The sequence below is a fragment of the Odocoileus virginianus genome, chromosome 16 (assembly GCF_023699985.2).
Source record: "Odocoileus virginianus isolate 20LAN1187 ecotype Illinois chromosome 16, Ovbor_1.2, whole genome shotgun sequence".
NCBI lineage: Eukaryota > Metazoa > Chordata > Mammalia > Artiodactyla > Cervidae > Odocoileus > Odocoileus virginianus.
In genome coordinates this window covers 9,181,051-9,200,122 of record NC_069689.1, presented here as the reverse complement: position 1 = coordinate 9,200,122, position 19,072 = coordinate 9,181,051, and the positions used below count along the sequence as shown (strand labels likewise).

Here is a 19,072-nt window from a genome sequence, read left to right as displayed (position 1 = left end):
CAACCAGCAGGACCTGGGCTGTGAGGAGCCCTTCCAGAATGACCTGCACTGAATTCACAGACCAAGACACAGAGAAAGCAAGAGGGGTTGGTGTACGAGGGCTGGCTCTAGGAGGTCAAGTGAAGGTTCTGGTTCTGAAAAGCGAAAAACTCCCTCGAGCTTCCACGCCGGGTTCCCGGGACTCCCACCCAGCGGCCGCCAAGGACCATGCCTGGCCCCGCTCCCTCAGTGGGGAGACTGGCGGCGCTACCTTGAGGGCCTCGAGCTCGCCCTCCACTTGCTTGGAGAATTTCTCGCTGTGCTCCCGTAGCTTGCGCTCCTTGGAGGCCTCGGCCACCGCGTCCTCCAGCTGCGCCTCCAGCTGCGGAGGGAGAAGAGAGCTGCTCACTGCCGCCCGCTGGGCCCACTGCGGCTGGCGCCCCCCCTCCCGGGGCGGGCACGTTCCAGGGAACCAAGCCTCCAGAAAGCTTCCTGATTCCTCACGCTCCCTCAGATTGCATCCTAAATTAACGGCTGAGAAAGGAATACACTTCCGAAATACACTTCCAGACTTAACTGGAATGGCTGGTTAGCTTAAATTCTAATTTAAACTGATAAACTGAAACTAAATTTCAAGAAAAAATACAAGTTTGTGAAAACAGGGACTTCTGATGCCTGCAGAACACAGCTTCATTGTCCAAATGGGAGATTCCAAACACACACAAGCGTGGAGAGTAATGAGGTCTGTGCATCATGACCCCGCCTCAAGCTGAGCGCCCCGGGCCCAGCTGCTTTGGCTGCAGGGCTACCCCCAGAACCGAAGGGCTGTGCCCAACCAGGGGTTCAGTGTAGAGAGCTGCAGTTGGCTGTGATTATTAACACAAATGTCCTGGGGTTGCAGAACCAGCTGTCTAAGAAGAAAACACAGGCATCTTGAAGCCAAAGGACTAAGAGCCCTGAACATGCATGGAACAGAGCAGGTACTTCCAGGTCCTCTTGGCAGCTTACTGAGGGAACCCCAACAGAAATTTACAGGAAGCCTTGCAGGAAATATGCTGCCTGTTAAGAGCAGAACATATGGAACCATCTAGGACAGCAGTTCTCAAAGTGGCGTCCTAAGACCCTTGAAGGTCTGCAACGCCTTCCTCCTCTAATTCCCTATCTTAGGAATTGGGTTTTCTTCATGTAAATTATACAGAAAAGGTTATCACTACAGACAACGAGAACGCATATGAGAACCTGGGTGCTTTTTACTAAATCAGACATTAAAGAAATGCACAAAAATGATCATGGCATCCAGTCCCATCACTTCATGGCAAATAGATGGGGAAACAATGGATACAGTGAGAGATTTTATTTTCTTGGGCTCTAAAATCACTGCAGATGGTGACTGCAGCCATGAAATTAAAGGATGCTTGTTCCCTGGAAAAAAAGCTATGACGAACCTAGACAGCACATTAAAAAGCAAGAGACATTCTTTTACCGACAAAGGTCTATCTAGTCAAAGCTATGGTTTTTCCAGTAGTCGTGTATAGATATGAGTTGGATCATAAAGAAGCCTGAGCACTGAAGAATTGATGCTTTTGAACTGTGGTGTTGGAGAAAACTATTGAGAGTCCCATGGACTGCAAGGAGATCCAACCAGTCAGTCCTAAAGGAGATCCGTCCTGAACATTCATTGGAAGGACTAATGCTGAAGCTGAAAGTCCAATACTTTGGCCACCTGATGGGAAGTACTGACTCCTTGGAAAAGACCCTGATGCTGGGAAAGAGTGAAGGCGAGAGAAGGGGCTGACAGAGGATGAGATGGTTGGATGGTATCACCGACTTGATGGAATGAGTTTGAGCAAGTTCTTGGAGTTGGTGATGGACAGGGAAGCCTGGCGTGCTGCAGTCCATGGGGTCGCAAAGAGTGAGGTACGACTGAGCGACTGAAATGAACCAAACTGAATCAGTCTGTGATTATGTTGAACATTTTTCAGTTTTAACTCCTAAGCTGTTAAACATTAAGGCCCATAACCACATACACAAAAGATCTCTGGGGCCTTGGTGACCTTCTGCGAGTCAGTCTCAGGACACTGCCCTGAGGTGAGCTGGGCTGAGACTGGCCCTCCACCCCTTCTAGCCTTCAGTTCTCGGAGGCCAGGCCACGTCACGTCACGGCGTGTTTCTATGGTACTTCTCGTGCACAAAGCCCTCTGCTTTACTTTAAAATTTTACTACTACAGGGACCTGTTTTAATAATTTCACAAATATGTATGAAGGGCTGAGAACCACAAGAGAAACACTTGGCAGAGCAACTTACTTGGCTTCACATGAAATTTAAGATCCATTTAACTTCCCAGTGATTTACGGGATGCAGCCTGAGCTCTCAAAGCCGCCTTATGGGGACCCTCCAGGTGCCCCACCAACACGGCCCTGACACCCCAAGATGCTACCTCCTTCCGGCCCTTGTCGGCCCTGCGGACGTCCTGCCGCAGCGCGTCGATCTTCTGCATGGCCGCCTCCACCTCCTCCTCCCGGTCCCGCAGCTGCCGCGACACCTTCTGCTTCTGGGAGCGCAGCTCGGCCATGCGCTCGTTGAGCTCCGAGAACTCCTGCAGGGCCAGCTTCCGCTGCTGGTGGGCGTCTTTTAGCTCCCGGGCCTGCGACTTCAACCGCTCGGAAGCCTCGATCAGTTGCTGAACACAGAGAATTACAGGCTGTTATGTTTGCCTAACAAGGACCGAAGGTGAGGAGCGTCACCTGTTGCTGTGGCGAGGCGCTGAAGTGACAGCAAATGCTGGTGAAAGGCTGCAGCCTCGGCCCCGAAAACTGAGCTCCCGGGAAGGCCCTCTGTCAGCCCCAGCACAGCTTGAAGGCCACCTGGGCCCAGGGAGCCCCCGTGAGGCACCCAGGCTTGTCTGCCGAGGGAGTCCCGACATCTCCCGTGTCATCACACGATCACAGAGGCAGATGAGGCTTGCAAGTCTCCGACACCCCCATGAACGCAACTGCATACTCTGCGAAACCACGCGCTTTCCCCACAGACGGGCCTGCCTACCTTGTGGAGGTCCTCCTTCTCCTGCCGCACTACGCGGTACTGCTTCTCCAGGCCCTTCAGCCGCTGCGCGGAGTCCTCGTGCTCCTGGCGGAGAGTCACCGTGTCCTCAAGCTGCCGCTCCAGCCTGCTGGAATCTGAGCAAAACAGGAAACAAGTCAGGTTCCCCTGCACACGCATGGCCACCGGCACACCTGACAGACCCAGCAGACTTGGCTCTGACGTGTGTCCACACGCTCTCCCTGGGGACGTGAGCCCAGTCCCGCCCTGGCTCCTGTGTAACGAGCACAGCTGGGTGGTGCAGGAGGGCTCCGGTGAGTAATGCTATCAATGGCAGCCTTTTCTCAGATCAGGGTGGTGGGTCCCAGAAGGAAGCAGAGAGACAGCCACTGACTCGGGTTTGATTTGAGATGAGTCAGGTATAGTACCGACCCACGTGTCAGGCTAAGGGCTGGGACTTATAGGTGCCTTGAGTCTTCTGGAAGTTTTGATAATTGGGAGCCACAGAATATGCACTCTGGTGACACCAGATCTAGCACTTTAACACTGAAGAGGAAACCCAGCCGTGGGTGAGAGCTCCAGAAAGAGAGGAGTTACGGCAGTTCTGTCTCAGAGTGACAAAGAGGAGAATTAACAGAGAAAAATGTAAATACTCAGAGAGGTCATAGATAAAGCATTGATTCTATAGACACAACTCAAACCAGTTTCTACAGTGTTAAAGTTAAGCACGTTAGAGAAATAATTTTAAATAAAGTGGCAAAACACCAGAACTCTTTACTAAAGTTTAACTTTCCCCACCCCTGCTTTCCCATCCAATGGAAAGGACTCCAAGAATGTTCTTTGCAGAAAGGAAGATCTGAGAATAGAGACTAAGCAGGGTGACCTTAGAACACTCACCTGCTATCTTATTCTTCAAGCGTTCGATCTCTTCGTTCAGCCTTTTGATCTCTTTGTCCCGGGCTGCGCCACCCAGGGCCCGGGCTGAGCCGTGGAGGGACTGGACAGTCTGTGTGGACTCTGGGGAGGAGATGTGTGTAAGCGTGGCGGGGGGAGGGGTGGGGGGGTGTCCCCCGAGCGGAGGCCCCGCCCTCTCACCCTGCAGCTTCCGGCTCAGCTCCAGCCTCTCCTGCTCCAGCCTCCGGATGCGCCTCTCGTAAGCCTCCACCTGCAGGCTGGCCTCCAGATCGCGCTGCACGCCCTCGTCTCTGGTCAGTGTGCTGGACTGAAGGATGCTCTTCAGAGAGCCCCGGTCAGAGAAGCAGCTGCAGATAAAGCAACAGCATGTTCTCACCCACCGAGACTTTACAGGGACTTCATCAGCGTTTAGAAACTTCCTGGGGTAAAAGATAAGCCTTTTCAAATTGGCAAACAAAATCAGCTGTGAAAAAGACTATTGTTTATGGAGCCAAAATTAGACAAGAGCCTTCCTTACTGCAAACCACTGGGTGACAATGGGCAGTGGAGAGGACTGGTCAGATAAAGCACCTCTGGAGGGCTGGGAAGTATAATTCCCTTTCTTTTTTTTATTGAAGTACAGTTGACTCTGGAGAAGGAAATGGCAACCCACTCCAGTACTCTTGCCTGGGAAATCCCATGGACAGAGCAGCCTGGTGGGCTACAGTTCGTGGGATTGCAGAAGTTGGACGTGACTCAGTGACTGAACAAACAACGTGGATTCACTTTGCTGTGATGACGCAGTGTAATCTCTAAGTCACCCCTGAAAGGAGAAGGCCTCCTGCAAGAGGACCTGGGCTGGCGGGGCTGTGGGCAGGGGTGCCCCGAGGCTCACCCCGGGGTGAGGGGTGAGGGTGTGCTGGCTCTGCCCTGGCCGTCCCCCGCAAACTGTCAACACCCGACATGGCTCCTTCAGGTCCAGCCCCTGGACCAGAGCCAAGGTCCTCAGCAGCCATCAGCGACTCACGACGCGCCTGCGCTCGAGCGCACTCTGATGCACAGATTCAGGCCAAGGAAGGTTTTCTCCATCAGAGCTGAACTTGGGGACAATCCACTTAGCTCCTCTTGCTTTTAACGTGATGACAATGTCAGGGGCGTTTCTGAGTTCCACACAGGGAGTGAGTGTGTGCACACGCATACACACACACAGAAGGGCAGTCAGGGGCGTTTCTGAGTTCTTCACAGGGAGTGCGTGTGCGCACACACACACACACACACTCCCTCTCTCTCTCTCTCACAGAGGCCCTGGCTGGTGTTTCTCAAAGGTGGCCCAAGGGTGCTGTGCCAGCCAGCACTGCCGGGGTCTGTTTCAGGAAGAGGTCCCTGGGTCAACCTGACAAACCTGGAGCCTCCCTGGGGGCCCAGGGCCCACAGGTGTGACGGGCACGCCGTGCTCCGAGTGCGGGGGAAGGGCCCACAGGTGTGATGGGCACGCCGTGCACCGAGTGCGGTGGGAGGGCCCACAGGTGTGACAGGCACGCCGTGCGCTGAGTGCGGTGGGAGGGCCCACAGGTGTGACAGGCACGCCGTACGCTGAGTGCGGTGGGAGGGCCCACAGGTGTGACAGGCACGCCGTACGCTGAGTGCGGTGGAAAGGTCTAGAGCCTTGCAGAAGGGCTAGTAAGTCAGCACGCCGAGCGCACCCAGAACGCCTCCTCTGGGCTGGAAGGCATCCGCCACTGCTTTGGCCTAAGTGCTACTAACTCCGGCATCTCACACCTTAAGAGCACTTTCACAGGCTCGAGCAGAAGTAGGCCGCTTCCGCAGAAACTTATACTAATTCAGGCACCCGTGGCTGGAAGCAGCCAGGAATCGAGCTCAGTGACCTCGCTCCAGGTGCCGAGGCAGCCCCATTTGTCTTATTTTACCGCCTCTCTTCCTCAGCCCCCTCTTCTTGGCGCAGTGTCCTTTTTATTTTTTTTGCAGTGTCCTTGAGTTAAGAGCACCACGGGCACCATGACTCTGCCAGAGGCCCCCCTGGAGACAGGCCACACACACGACCCCCAGCCGGGGCTCCCAGGGCTGTGCTCACAGGCAGGGCTCGGCTCTCGTCTACAGCCCCTCCCCGTTCCCCTGGAAACCCTGGAGCTGCAGTGAAAATCCCCACAAGAGCCAGCAGAGCGCAGACGAAGGGCACGCTCAGCCGGGTGTGACCAGACACCCCGCCGCCGCCGGCCACGGCCCCTGGTGTCCCACCCACACAAACCCTGCCCAGCTGATGGCCTGCAGCGGTCGGGGGTCAGCAAACGAGGGCCTGCGGCCGAACCCCCTCAAGTCTGAGGTAAAAACAGTTTTTACATTTTTAACGGGTTGTTAGAAGAGAAGCTCCCTCAAGCACGGAACACGTCAGAGTCCCCGGCTCTGACAGGGTTCGGCCCCACACGGAAGCTCACCCACCCCACGGGAAGACCCCCGCCTGTGGGGAAGGCAGATGACGCACCTTTCTGTGGTGAACGTGAACCCGATGAACGGCAAGTGCAATCCAGAGAAGCCCGTGTGAGAACCTGGAGGTAACACTTCCTGCAGGATAACACACGACACGAGTGAGACCACGTTCAAACAAGCGGAGAACAGGAGAGGAGAGGGTCACAGGGGAGTCCAGGGCGCAGCGGGAGCCCCACGGGGCCTCCCAGAACACTGCCCGCGTGGGGCCGGGTGCCGGCTGGTTCCCTCCTCATTCCCGGCTTGACCAAAGCAGGGGCCGTGAAGGGGATAAACACACTGCTTCTGAGACAGCCACGCACAGGCTGAACTGCGATCAGGTAACTGCGAACCTTCTAAAGCAGCAGGAGCCACCGCTCACCATGACCCTGAGCAGGGGGGACGTGGGACAGAGGCAGGGGCATGTGGGGCAGAGGCAGGGGCGCTGGGTTCCTGCCCTGAAACAGGCCACAGGCAGAAGCGGGGTCTGGAACCCAAAAGGAGACTATTTCACATGGGTTTACTGCTATTTTTCACTTTGAGGATACTTCTCTATTAAAAATAAAAGCAAAGTTATTTATCTGGTAAATTTCAGTGTGGAAACACGTTTATCTGAAGTTCAGGAAAAATCCTTTCAACAATAATATTAACACTTTCCTCAGTCTTTCCTCACATCATCTAAAGTTCCACTCTTATTTTACTAAGAAAGAGCCTCTAAAGCCTCTAAATCAAACACATTTTTCTTTTCCCTGGTTAAACCTCAGTTTCTCTATCCCCAAGACTCATGTACAGAGTAATGCGTACTGAATGCCGAGTCTGATGAGAACAAAATAATTTCACAAGACATGAGCAAAAACTCTCTGGGCCCAAAAGGTACAATGACGAGCTTATCAGCGGCCCCATGAGACCAGGTCAGATACCAGATGGGCCCCTTGGCCAGCGCCCAATGTGGAAAACCCACAATCTGAGACATCAGCGCCTCAAAATTGGCCTCTCATCCCTGTCGCTCCCGACCTTCAGCCGTGTGAGCAAACGGTCATGCACATGCTGAACACATGTGACAGCAGAAGAGCGGATGTGTCCTCAGGCACAGGGACAGTGAGGAGGAGTGGAGACCCAGAGACCCACACCACCGTGGGGCCGCAGGCAGGCTCCTGGCAGGGGGACAGGGCAGAAGGGACACTGATGCGGCAGTGCACGTGACACTGTTTGCAAAGGCACAAAGGCATCAAAATAATTCTGATGAATCCTAAAACAGAACAGCTATTTAAAATTGAGTAAGCCATCGCTTTAAGGACCAAGCTGAAGGCTAGAATGAGAGGTGCATTCCTTGAGACAACCGCCAAAGTTTCTGGAAGTTGGCACAGTTCTCAGATTCACCACCTTGATGAGCAAGCCATGCACAGGCAGACCTGTGACACAACGCAGGGGGCAGGGCGCCGCCAAACTTACGATGTTCCTCAGCACGTCGTCGTCCACGTCGAAGTTGGACGTGTCGGAAGGACTGCTCACGTCCGGAATGTAGGGCGCCTCCAGGTTCCGGATGTTCTCCCAGTTCAGCCCTTGGAAGAAGGCGTGTTTCTTGAAGTCTTCCACCCCGTTCTGCCCCAGCCGACGCTCCCGGCTGCAGATCAGCCTCTGGATGAGGTCTTTGGCCTCCTCGGACACGTCTGTGACGTGGGAAGGGAACTGAAACCGCTCCTGGGGGGGCAGGGGGGCAGTCAGAGGACTCCAAGGTGCACAGACATCACAGGGAACAGAGCAGAGGCAACAGCTCCAGAGCCACAGTCACTTTTATGTCCCAGTAACCAAGTGCAACCGAAGCTAATGAAGCTTCATTTCAGAAAACCCTTAGACTCGCCGGTTTTACTCATGGCAGCCTTGTTACCACGCTGCATGTGAACTAAAATGGTGATAAATTTTCACCTATCAAGGTGGCAAAGAACACCGACAACAGGTTGTAGGTGGGAGAAAAACGAGCACTTCCTTCAGTACGCATTTTGCCAACAGTATCAGTGAGAAAACACGACATGTTCGTGACGCCATTCTACTCTGACCAAAGAAATTGTAAAGTACCTCAATGCTCATCAAAGAGGGACTTGTTACAAGATACAGTGCACACACACACATGGTAAGGTCTGCCTCTGAGCACTGAGTAGAAAGATGGCTGGAACCCTGCCCATATGTGACCGTGATACCATTTATTTAGACAGTCCCCCGCTCCCACACGCTAGGAGGTTCACAAAGCCACACACCCACCATGGCACTGCGGACCGGCAGGCCGAGCCGCCCCTGCGGTCCCGTAATCTCTAGAAGGGACAGCAGTGCTGCCTCATGGTGTTCGAAGACCACCAGGTGGGCCCCACAGGTGGCAGACGCTCAGGGACCGCAGGTCTTAGAATGTAACCAAGTCCCACTTGTTACCTTAACCACGCTCATCACGAGAAGTTCACGGGGTGACTTTCACTATCAACTTACTGCATGCACTTCGGCATGTCTGAAGTTTTTAATAGTATGTATTAATTTATAAATAAATATGTATTTCTACTTTGAAAAAAACTTTTTTAAGGCATAACTTTCCTTGATTTAGAGTTAAACGAAAGATGCTTTAGGACTTTAATGTTAATCTGCTCCTTATCTGAGCAAATACTGGGGGGCCAGGCTAGGGGAAGACAGCAGACAAGTGAGCACCTGTCTGGGTGAGTGACCAAGCAGGGGTGAAGGGTGCCATGAGTCAACGGGCAGAGAGGCTGACCCTGGCGTCAGAAGGACATAGGGAAAGAGGGGTAAAAAGAAAAAACACAGATGACAAAAACATTAGACACAAGAATTAATAAACAGAAAATGAGGGAAATAGAAGTGAAAAGTGAATAGCTGGGTAAAGGCAGAAAAGCAGGAGGGAAAGAATAGGCTCAACAAAGGACCAAGAGCACTACTGTGCTGAGACGTGTGACCCACTCCTTACGACGACTTCGGGGCAAGCAGGCTGGAGCGGCAGAGCCGACGTCTAACGGAAGGGGCAGGCGCGCAGGCGACAGTGGCCCGAGAGCCCCCTCGGGCAATTCCCACCCACCTGGCCGCCCAGCCTGCCCCACGGTCCCTCTCCCACAGGGACTTGGACACACACGGGGGGAGTGTGACGGCTTACTTCATGGTTCATGATCTTCCCGTAGGTCTCCACAAGGGACTCAGCGTAGAACGGGGTCTCTCCATACAGCATCTCGTACATGCAGACGCCCAGAGACCACCAGTCGCACTCGGGGCCATACTTGCCCATGCCGTCCTCCATTGCCTGCAGGATCTCTGGGGAGATGTAGTCCGGGGTGCCCACGGCCACGGAGGACTGCACCTTAGGGGAGAGGGTGGGCAGGGTGAAGGGGAACCCAAGGACGTCACAGGATAAACCTGCACATGGTCATGACTTAAAAACCTCATAATGAAAAATTCAATGCAAATGATGTTCCTATAGCACTAAACCAGGGCTTCCCGTGTAACTCCGTCGGTAAAGCCTCTGCCTGCAATGCGGGAGACCTGGGTTCAATTCCTGGATAGGGAAGTTCTCCTGGAGAAGGAAATGGCAGCCCACTCCAATATTCTTGCCTGAAGAATTCCATGGACAGAGGAGCCTGGCAGGCTACAGTTCATGGGATCGCAAGAGTCAGACACAACTTAGAGCTTTATTTATAGCGCTAAACACCGGGCAGTTTCTAGAATGTGCCAGACTCTCCTGCCCGCTGGGTTTTTCAGTCCCTAGATGCCCACCCAGCCCTACAGGGCACTGGAGCCCCACATCTGCCATCGCGGCTCACAGTGTGGTCCGGGCACCCCGTGCATCCAGGCCAGGTCTCCTCAGACTTGTACGTGCATAGACACCACGCGCTTACGAGACAGAGATCCTAAAGACACTGCCTTTCTGACATGCTCCCAGGGGAAGCTTGGGCTGCTCACCCACACCCTACCCTCAAGCTCCAAACTGGAACGTCTGGCAGTAGGTCCAGGGATCAGCTGGGTGCTGGACACGCCCTAGGTGGGTCACAGACCGGCCTCAGAGCACGTGGAGTCCACAGGACTGGGGGTCAGCAAGACGCGACAAGAGTCAAGAAGGCCCGTCCTCGAAAAGGCCAGCCTCTCCCCAGTCACAGCCCAGGGCCCGGCGGCAGGACTCAGCGGGGAGTCCTCAGGAGTCAGACAGGGCAGCAGGGGACAGCTACCGGGAGGTAAGGCGGGTGAGCCCCTGAGAAAGGTGCCCAGCGCGCGGGTTCAGACCAAGGCCCGTGCTCCCTCGTTAGAAGACTGGCTTTGGGGACAGCACCAACAGACCCATCACATTAGAAATAAGAGACTGGCTTTGTGGAGAGAGAGTGAGTAAACCGACTCACTCTTTTTAAAACACCGTCAAGTGCTGCCAGCTTTACGTTCTTTTATTGAGGCTTGAAAACCTACAGCAAGGAGTGCGGGAGGGGCTGCTCTCTCTGGAGAAGCAGTGACAGTAGACTTTATGACGCGTGTAGATTTTAAAGAAAAGACTCCCAAAACACCTAAAACTCAAACTGCGACCGGGGCCACCGGGAAGGATGCGGACGAGTCCCTGACGAGCAGAGCCACGTGCTGGAGTCAGGGGGGGGGGGGGGGGGGTATCGAGGCCGCCCGGCCAGGGGGGCTCTTACCCGGCCCAAGCCCAGCCTCCTTGGGCCCTGACGGCCACTCCAGGGGCGTCCTCCCGCTCTGCAGTGGGAGTGTCCACTGGCCCTGGGAAGAGGGGGTATGGAGGACTCCCGTTCAGGAAGTCCTGCCCCAGGCAGGAACGAGAAGGCATCGACACCCGGTTCAGGAGGACCCGGGGCTGCCTCTCCCTCACCGCGGGTTGGCACACCAGGGGCCGCCTGGGGGTATGAGGACACCTGACCCCCCTCTGCAGAAGGCACACATATCACCTCCTCGAACACAAAAAGCGATCGAGATGTTTTAACTGTAAATAGAAAATTTCAACTGTTTTCTAAATGGACTTACCTTCTTAATTTACATTAATAAACTTGGTTTCTTAATTGTATCAAATTGAAAATGTAAATAAGCCCCTTCTAACTGCAAGCAAACCACAAGACCAAATGGAAGAGTGTCAACAAAAATACCTACAGTTCCATCGTCATTCATCTTCAAACAGGATCCAAAGTCAGCCAGGCGGATATGACCATTTACATCCAAAAGGACATTGTCAGGTTTAATGTCTCTGTTAGTAGAATAAACACACAAATTAACGATTTCCATGCAACACGTTAGGTAGGTCACAGCCCTCCACTAGCAGAGAATCACCAGAGGAAGCGCTAGTACGTCACGACAGGACCCAGGAGAGCGTCCCCTGCAGTGGTTGGTATGTGGGCAGCAGCGGTGAACCCCCCCATTTACCGCTGGGACCCAGCCACAGACCCACCCGCCCCCACCCACCAGCCCAGGCCTCCCCCGTGCTGGGCGCTGCTCTTGACCCGGGGCCAGGCAGGGGCTGGACCGCACCGCCTGTGCTCAGGAAGCCTCCCTCCAGCCAGGACACCGGGACATGAACACACAAGACATGCCACACAGGGCCTCGGCATCGATCACAGAGCACAAGCCGTGCGGCAGCTGCTGCGAAGAAAGAGAGAGACAGCAGAGCAGGCAGCCCTGCGTGCACAGGTGTGAAGGGGGCCCGGTGGCCGGGACCCAAGAAGAGACACCTGAGCGGGACGTGATGCCTAACGGAGTCGGGCGAGGAGCTGGGGCAAGACAGTCGGTGTCCTACGTGTACCCTGCACCCCGGGCCCTGCCCCACAGTGCATGTTATAGATGACGACAGGGAAGCTCGGAGCGGAGCAGTCTGCTGGTTACCCCGCAGCAGGAAAGTGAGCTCTATCTCACTCAACCCGCCATGCTACCGGCTGTCGTGTGTGCTGGCCAACACTGGGCGGGGAGTGCGGGGCGGTGTGGTGGATGTCAAGGGACTAGTCCTCCTTCCTGGCAGAGTAAGTGTGTGTGACTGAACAGCATGACAAAAGAAAAGGAAGGTGTTCACCAAGAAGAGCCAAGGATGCTCCCAGCAGCACAACTGGTAACAACCGCCAAGAGGGGCTGTGACAAGACCCACATTCTGCAGGGGGCTTGAGCCTGGACCACCTCAAGTCCACCTGCAGAATGGACAAAGAGGCCGGGCCACTCTGGCCTGACAGAATGCTACTCCCAACAACACAGGTAGGTCTCACAAACACGTGTGAGCAAAAGATGATTAATTCAAAAAAAGCACAGCAAGAAGAAAAAAAAACAAACCTCTAGCAAAGCACTCCAAACTGAAATAAATCTTAAATAAATACTCAGGAATATGAAAAAGAAAACAAAAGAATCCCTCAATGAGTCAGAAAAATAAAAACTACTTTCCTGGTGTTCTAGTAAGATTGCGCCTCCACTGCAGGGGACAAAGGTTTGATCCCTGGTCGGGGAACTAAGATCCCACATGCGGCGCGGCATGGCAAAACAAAAGAACAGACCTAGACAAAAATAAGGAGAAGAGAAAAGAGACTTGATTTAACCCAGGGGAGAAACAGAAGAAAAAGACAATCTTAACAGAAATGAAAACTAATGTGGAAGATGACAAAGAAGAGTCAATTTAAATAAAAATCTAGGGCCGCTCTGGTGGCTCAAGGTGAAGAATCCGCCTGCCAATGCAGAAGACACAGGTTCAATCCCTGCTGTGGGAAAGAGCCCACGGGCCTCAGAGCAACGAAGCCTGTGTGTGCGCCGCAGGTCCTGAGGCCCCGCGCCGTAGAGCCCACGCTCCCCAACCAGAGAGAAGCCTGTGCGGCAAACAAGACCCAGCACAGCCAAAAATAAATTTAAAAAATTAAAAAAAAATCTAATGAAAGGCACTGAAGAAATGGAGGAAAAGAGCTAAAGAGGTAAAAATGGGACAAATAATTCAAGACGGCCAGGGACAAAGCAGCTGAACACTGAAACGGAAGACGGAGGCAGAGACGGCACAGCATACACGTAAACAGCCCTGAAGAACCAAAACAATAAAACGTCACAGCTGAAGCTGGAGCCCAGGACAACTTTCCAGAAGTAAAAAAAAAAAAAAAAAAAACAAAAACAACCTGAATCTGCAGACTGAAGGGCCCATCAAATTCAAAAATAAGTAAGTAAGTGTCCTGCTGTTTTTGCAGCCAGACCAGTTGATATTGAAGTTGATATGGAACAACCAGCATGTTAGAATAGCTAGGAAAACACTGAAAAGAAAGAGGTGTGATGGGGGACTTAGCCCCCATGGAATTTCAAGCCTCCATGACGTGGTCCCAGAGCAGAGACAGAAAGACAACGGAACAGAATAGAATGTCCAGGACAGACCAAACACATATAGAAACTAAGCATATCATTAAAGACACTACCTCAGATCAGTGGGCAAAGACACAAATAAATTAAGTTCATGCTGGAACAACTGAACAGCCTTTTAATTAAAGATAAAATCAGATCCATTCTTTATATTAGAACAAACTCCAAATGGAGTTTATGTAAAAAATGAAACCATTAGAAGAAAACAACCAATAAATTTAACACATTTAAAAAATCTGCCCGTGGGACTTCCCTGGAGTGGCTTAAGACTCTGGGCCCCCAATGCGGGGGGCCTGAGGTCAATCCCTGATCAGGGAACCACATCCCTCGTGTCGCAAATAAGACCTGGCGCAGCCAAGTAAATAATTTTTTTTTTTAAACAAACAGTTGAATGGAAATGTTAAAATTAAAAACAAAACCCTGCCCGGCTGCAACCCCTGGGAGCCTGAGCCTCTTGGTCTCCACTCTGCTGCTTTCCGAGGCTGACCTCCTGCAAGGGCAGCGCCCACTGGGGAGCTCGGCTCTGGGTCGGAGGTCCCCGCTGCTTCCTGCAGCGGGCCTCGCAGGGGTCCAGCTGCCAAGGCCGGGGCGCAGCCGCTCTGTCTGCAGGAGCCGGGCTGGTGGGCACTGCCTGAAGAAGTCGCCGTGGCCCACATCCTCCCACGGGAAAGGGGCCCAAAGCTACGGTCTGCACCTGCCCATCGAGTCCATGGTTCTGATGGGAGTCACTCACTCTGGCCCCACCACAGGCAGCCTTAACTTACTCGGGCACACCCCTGAAGTGGGGGCAGGACTGAACTCCTGTGCTGTCTAACTCTGCGAGCTCGTCTGTTTTCAGACTAGGTCATTCAAGCACTTAGTCTGAATATTGCGTTGACTTTAAGGGAAAAAACGTCAAATTATGTATTTTAATTTTCCTACTATGCCCTAAAGTTAAAAAGATAGAGCAAAGCTTCTACACAACCAATTAAGAAAATGAGCAGAAAGCTATCTACTTAGGGAAAAATAGGAAAGAATAAACTGTTCAAAAGGCAGTCAAATTAATTTCCCTGGAGATCTGTGACAACTACAAATCTCTCTGTAGTGAATTAAGCAAAGTTCCATCAAGAAGAGTATAAAATCTGATGTTGAAAACAAGAACAGTGACTGTTATAAAAGCAGGCATAATGACATTACAGAACACAGGAAAGAGAAGAGTGACTCTGGCCCAAACCTCACTGCCCTGAAAGCAGCACCTGCTATGGGGGCAGCACCCTGGGCTGCCTGTGACATGGAGACCTGCGCCCTGGGCAGGACTGCATGGTCCCTGGCAAGCCGCCCCCTCCCAGGGCAACAGGGTCACACTCGTGGCAGGACTTGAAGGGCTGTTCCTTCGACACTGGGCACCATCGCATCGCTACCCCAGGAGCACGAACTGCATCTGGTCAGGAAAATCCCCGACAAGCTCAGAGGCATAGAAAGTACTTAGTGAAAGAAGCCAGTGTACAATCTGCGACCTGTGCAGTTCACACTCACGGTGTTCAAGGGGGGAACTACACATTAACTGGGACCAGGTGGGAAGGAGGGATGAGAGGGATGTACTTATGTAAAAGAGTCAAACCTCCACTTAAACAGACATGCTCTAAGACCCCCACCCCACAATATGCAGCAGCAACAGAAATACATTTCTGTTAGTTGTAAATATGAAAGCAAATACCAGAAGAAACAACTACAAATTGACGATAGTTACCTGTGGCAGGGGCGTCAGGGTGGGGCAGGACTGAACACGCATGTTTTGCTGTAAGCCCTGTACAACTATTTGAATTTCTAAAACTATCGCCATGAAACACTCTGATGAAAAGCAGTAAAACAGAACCAACAACCCCCGCCCCCTCCCCCCAACCCCACAGGACTGAATCCCTGTCTTAAACAGCAGAACGAGACGGACACAGAGGTGCAGGCTGGGCAATGACTAGGACTGCTGTCCTGGTGGCGGAGGGCAGGGGCCGTGTGGCGAGCAGGAGGGGGCCTGCTCCACGCTGCCACCCCCATCTGCCATGCAGGAGCAGTTACACTCGTTTGAGTCCTTTATGCTGCTGTGATAGGAGCCCCCTCAACTCAACCCCCCTAATGTTCTGTGGGTGACCAGGAAACGAGCTCTGGGGGGCGGGCAGGGCAGAGCACGAGCCAATGGCAGGCAGACACCAAAGGACAAGGTGACCTCAGCTGACAGCAGTGGCCACAGAGCTGCGACCTGGGAAGGCACCCCACATCATGGCAGCCAAAGGGAGGACCCCAACCTCCCAAACTCTCCGCAGAGCTTGGCACTGGGGCTCTGAAAGTTCTGCTTTAACATGTTAATGGTGGTTTCCATAAAACACATAACAAGGTGATTACCTGTGCACATAATGAAGCTGATGGATGGAATCGATGGCCAACACCATTTCACCAATGTAGAATCTTGCCATATCTTCTGGAAGTTTGTCCTCAAATTTACTGAGCAGGGTCAGTAAATCGCCACCTACGTAGTAATCCATGACCAAGTACTGGAAATGGGCAGAGAAGACAGCATCCATCACCACCAGACCTAACAGAGGCCACGCTCCCGCCGCAGAGCATCTGGACCCGCAGGGTCTGGAGGGATGGCTCCCGAGTGGCTCCTGTGGCCCAACACGCGCCCCCGGAATGTGGACCTTGAGATACTGCTAGGTGCGAAGTGACACATCCGCCAGGGAACAGAGCGCAATAAGTATCTATTCTTGCCAATAAAATTTCTGTCTGCACAACACAACCGGATGGCATCAGTATAGAAGCCACACTCAATTTACAAATTGATGAGAGGACTGTTGATTTCTTGATATTGCTACATCTTCCTATGCAAACTAGCAGTGTGTTAGTACTGATTTGTAGAAATCTTTTTTTCATATTCTTCGAAATGTTTTACCCCAATCCCTTGTTTTTATTGAATGGTTCTTTTATTCTATAGTGCTTCACAAGTTTCAAGTTCCATACACATAATTTCATACATACATTTTTACATACATATAATCTCATGAAAACTTCCCTTCTTAGTCCTGCTCTTCTATCACCCTTCCTCCTTCACTGTCCCTAATAGTGACCACTGGTTTGTTCTCTGCAAGACTGCTTCTTTTTTGTTATGTTTACCAGTTTATATTGTATTTTTTAGATTCCACATATGAGGGACATATACAGTATTTGTCTTTCTCTGACTTATTTCATTTAGCATAATACCCTCCAAGTCCATCTATATTCCTACAAATGACAAAATTTTGTTCTTTTTTATGGCTGAGTAGTATTCCATTGTGCGTGTGTGTGAGTGAGTGAGCGGGCACACACGACCACATCTTCTTCGCCCATTCATCTGCTGATGGACACCTACGCTGGCAACTATAGAAAAATTCTATGAACACCGGGGTGGGTGTGTCTTCTCAAATCAGTGGTTTGCTTTTTTCGGGATATATACCTAGAAGGGGAACTGCTGGGTCACGTGGTATTTCTATTTTTAGTTTTTGAGCGACTGCCATTCTGTCCCCCACAGTGGCCGCGCCAGTTCACACTCCGTCCCCCACAGCGGCCGCGCCAGTTCACACTCCGTCCCCCACAGCGGCCGCGCCAGTTCACACTCCGTCCCCCACAGCGGCCGCGCCAGTTCACACTCCGTCCCCCACAGCGGCCGCGCCAGTTCACACTCCGTCCCCCACAGCGGCCGCGCCAGTTCACACTCCGTCCCCCACAGCGGCCGCGCCAGTTCACACTCCGTCCCCCACAGCGGCGGCGCCAGTTCACACTCCCACCAACAGAGTGCAAGGGCTCCCCTTTCTCCACAACCTCGCCAGTACTTGTTATGTATGTTCTTTTCAATGACAGCCACTCTGACAGGTGTGAGGTGACATCTCGCTGTGGTTTTGATTTGCATTGCCCTGATGACTAGAGATGAAGAGCATCTTTCCATGTACCTGTTGGCCATCTGCATTTCCTCCCTGGAAAAATGTCTAATCAGTTCTTCCACCCATTTCTTAACTGGGTTAAAGAAGAGTAAACAATATTTGCAAAATATCTGAAGAATAAAAGAGAAGGAAGTCCCATATGTTATAAAGAACTGGAAATTAAAATAGTTTTTGATTCATAGATAACGTGAGAGTCTAATGAGATACAAACTTGGAAAAGAAAAGTGTTTATGGAAATTTCCCCTACAGCAAAGGCAGCCGAGGTAAGAGAAGACAGACACACATCCACAGCGTCTCACTGGAGGGCCCAGCCCACAGGCACGAGGTGAGCCTCCGTCTCCCGAGGGTCTGCTCCATGCGGGGCTGGTGCTTGCACACGTGAGTGGAGGACAATTCGTGTGAGAGATAGCACCTTGGGCTCCGGCCCCACATGGGCTCAGCACACGCTGCGGCCTGTTCACGGGCTGTGCTCCCTGGTGAGCTGAGCGGTCACCATGCCAGGGAAGCTCTGTCACCTGCACCTGACCTGCTTCCTCTGCCTGGGAACCTCGGGGGCAGTCACAGCTCATCTGAGTGATGCCAGCAGCAATTATACCAACTGCTGCTGGTGACTTGCCTGATTCTGGACTCCATGGGGGATTCAACTCCCCCAGGGCCAAGGGCAGTTAAGAGCTGTGAACAGTGCAAGGAGGGGAGCAAGTATGCGGGGACAGGGCGACAGGACGCCCAGCACTGGACACTCTTCGAACGGACCACAAATTGGCACGGGCAGAAGACGCCAACTTCATTTTTTAAAAATGTGGAAATAACAAACTTCTTTGATTATGAAAAACAGACTATCTTCTTCAGAAGATAGACCAGAATGACAACTTCCTAGAGGAAACTTTTTGTGAGAAATCCTCCCCCTCCAAAATTAGACAGACTTCACAAATAACGTTGAGAGGCGCACACGCCAGCACAGGAGGAGACACCGGCTCTCCAGGGGCGGCAGCACACGGAGGGGACAAACACCCTGGCTGCGACAGAAAGACCAGCGTGGCATCCGCTCACTCCCCGTCTCAGCAGCAGACTTGGCACCTGCTCGGCCACGGGTCCCTCATGGGGCTGGCATCACTCGGAGGGAGGGGAACATGGAATTCAGAGCGACGGGCCAGGAGAAACCCAACTGCAGGTGTCAGAGGCCCCACCGCTATTTACCCGCACAGGGGTCCCTGTGCAGATCCTGGGGGCAGGGGGCTCTGAGGGCAGGAGGGAGCTGGCCCGGCCAGGGGCTGCCTGCCAGACAAAGGGTCTGAGAGAAAAGAGCCAGCGAGTGAGGCGCGTGCAGGGGGGAGGCTGGGCCCCACTCCGAGCAACACAGATCGTGGCTTCCCCTGGCTGC

At 52.8% G+C, this 19,072-nt stretch overlaps 1 protein-coding gene across 1 annotated transcript in view; it reads right to left on the bottom strand.

The window, feature by feature from the left end:
- The window catches only part of CDC42BPB (CDC42 binding protein kinase beta), a 99,972-nt gene that overhangs the window by 28,309 nt on the left and 52,591 nt on the right, over positions 1-19,072 (bottom strand). Inside the window, exons 5-14 of the mRNA XM_020913531.2 lie at positions 16,121-16,269; positions 11,528-11,621; positions 9,543-9,743; positions 7,847-8,095; positions 6,414-6,493; positions 4,115-4,281; positions 3,917-4,036; positions 3,023-3,156; positions 2,418-2,660; positions 251-361 (exon numbers count right to left, since the gene is read on the bottom strand). Coding sequence (XP_020769190.1) covers positions 251-361; positions 2,418-2,660; positions 3,023-3,156; positions 3,917-4,036; positions 4,115-4,281; positions 6,414-6,493; positions 7,847-8,095; positions 9,543-9,743; positions 11,528-11,621; positions 16,121-16,269 — 1,548 coding nt within the window. The remainder of the gene's footprint in view (positions 1-250; positions 362-2,417; positions 2,661-3,022; positions 3,157-3,916; positions 4,037-4,114; positions 4,282-6,413; positions 6,494-7,846; positions 8,096-9,542; positions 9,744-11,527; positions 11,622-16,120; positions 16,270-19,072) is intronic.